General features: G+C 36.7%; 1 protein-coding gene across 1 annotated transcript; it reads left to right on the forward strand.

Annotated features, from left to right (window-relative positions):
• The first annotated feature begins 360 nt into the window (after positions 1–360).
• Positions 361–1,302, forward strand: LOC105816589 (olfactory receptor 9K2-like). Its single transcript, XM_012652076.1, has one exon. It carries the CDS (start codon positions 361–363, stop codon positions 1,300–1,302), a length of 942 nt encoding a protein of 313 aa, XP_012507530.1.
• The last annotated feature ends 753 nt before the right edge of the window (positions 1,303–2,055 follow it).

Consider the following 2,055-nt stretch of genomic DNA (forward strand, 5'->3'; position numbering starts at 1 on the left):
ACAGGCAATATTTTGAAATTACCATCTCAATCACAAATGGCATCTCATAAACCATCTTATAAGGCAGAGAGATATAAAGAAGTATAAAACTACATTGTGTTGAAATTAATACCAGTTTGAATATAAAACACTTCACCTTGAGTCCAAATTCCATTGCTAGCCAGTTGTGTTCCCTTAGGCAAGTCAAAGTATCTCTCATCTTTTCTTTTTCAATATGTGTAAACTTAATGAGATAATGGATATGAAGACATATGTCAACTATAAAGTCATCTTCAATATTAAGTGTTATTTGTGATAATAGAGAAAGAGTGGAAAGTTTACGTGTTGACTTTCTCTTATACCTTGAAGCAGAAATTTGCCATGGGTGACAAGGGAGGAGGCAACCATTCAGATGTGACTGACTTCATTCTTGTAGGCATCAGGGTCCGTCCAGAGCTTCACAGTCTCCTCTTCCTGCTATTCCTGATTATTTATGGGATGGTCCTTCTGGGGAACCTTAGCATGATTGGCATCATTGTGACCGATCCCCGGCTGAACACACCAATGTATTTCTTCCTAGGCAATCTCTCCATCATTGATCTCTCCTACTCCACTGTTATTGTACCTAAAGCCATGGTCAACATACTGTCACAGAAAAAGACCATATCCTTTGCAGGTTGTGTGGCTCAGCTGTTCCTTTATGCACTTTTCATGGTAACAGAGGCCTTTGTTCTGGCAGCCATGGCCTATGACCGCTTCATTGCCATCTGTAACCCACTCCTCTACTCTGTCCGTATGTCAAGAAGTGTCTGTATCCAGTTAGTGGCTGGTTCCTACCTCTGTGGTTGGGTCAGTTCCATCCTTCAAATCAGTGTAACATTCTCCATGTCTTTCTGTGCCTCCCGAGTCATTGATCACTTCTACTGTGATTCAAACCCAATTGAAAATATCTCCTGTTCCAATATCTTTATCAATAAGATGGTGTCACTTAGTTTGGCTGTCCTCATTATTTTGCCCACAATAGTTGTTATTGTAGTATCTTACATGTACATTGTGTCCACAGTTTTAAAGATCCACTCCAGTGAAGGGAGGAAGAAAGCCTTTTCCACCTGCAGCTCCCACCTGGGGGTCGTAAGTTTGCTCTATGGGACTGTCTCCTTTGTGTATCTCACACCTCCAAATAATCCTGAACTTCGTAAAGTGGCTTCCGTATGTTACATTTTGTTCACACCTATGTTGAATCCTTTAATCTACTCTCTAAGAAATAAGGATGTTAAAGATGCCATGAAAAAAGTCTTATGGAAGAAAAAAGTTTTGGTCTAAATCTGTTTCTACTTGCTTTATTGTTTCTAGCATCAATTAATTTTGCCTGCCTGATCTACACTTAGGTATTTAAAGTTCATTTTTTTAAAAAAGAAAATCCCTTAACTTTTCTATTCCACAGCACAAATACTTTCCTATAAAATATGCTCCAAATAAATTACCTTTTTCTCAAGGCAATGTTAAATTTGAAAGTTCTGGACATTTATGAAAATTTGCTGTGTTTCTACAATCAGTTACGTATTTGTCACTCTCTTCCTCTTCAGGTAATAATATGTTAGGTGGATGGAGAAGTATAGGATTTTATTGTTTCTCTTTCCTATATGCCTGAGTAAAATTTAGATAGAGAAAATACTTTATGTAACGATTAACTTGGAAATTGTGTGTCAATTGGTTTGCCTGCAACTGATACTTGGTATAAATGCTACTGTTGTGTTTCTTTTTTGATGGCAGGCCAAAGATGTGATAGCGTATGTATATGATGAAAAATGGAAAGGAAAAATAATCAGAGTGCTCTTTGTCAAATTAAAGGGGCTGAAGAAGAACAAACATGGGAAATTGCTTTGATTTGTTTTATATCAAGACATATTGTTTAGTGTTCTCTAAATTGCAGTCATTCCTGTTTTGCTCTAATGTAATGAAAACATCTTATGATATTTATGTTTTTCAGCTGATGCCCTCTATCTTCCGGGTAATATCAATTATTGGTTATAAATATGCAAAGTAAAAGTTCTATATTGAAATGAAATCAGCTTG

This window comes from Propithecus coquereli, unplaced genomic scaffold, assembly GCF_000956105.1.
Source record: "Propithecus coquereli isolate 6110/MARCELLA unplaced genomic scaffold, Pcoq_1.0 Scaffold111, whole genome shotgun sequence".
In the NCBI taxonomy this organism is placed as follows: Eukaryota; Metazoa; Chordata; class Mammalia; order Primates; family Indriidae; genus Propithecus; species Propithecus coquereli.

Excerpts from the sequence above, each read along its gene's own strand:
- LOC105816589 (XM_012652076.1), top strand. The coding sequence starts at position 361 with ATGGGTGACAAGGGAGGAGGCAACCATTCAGATGTGACTGACTTCATT.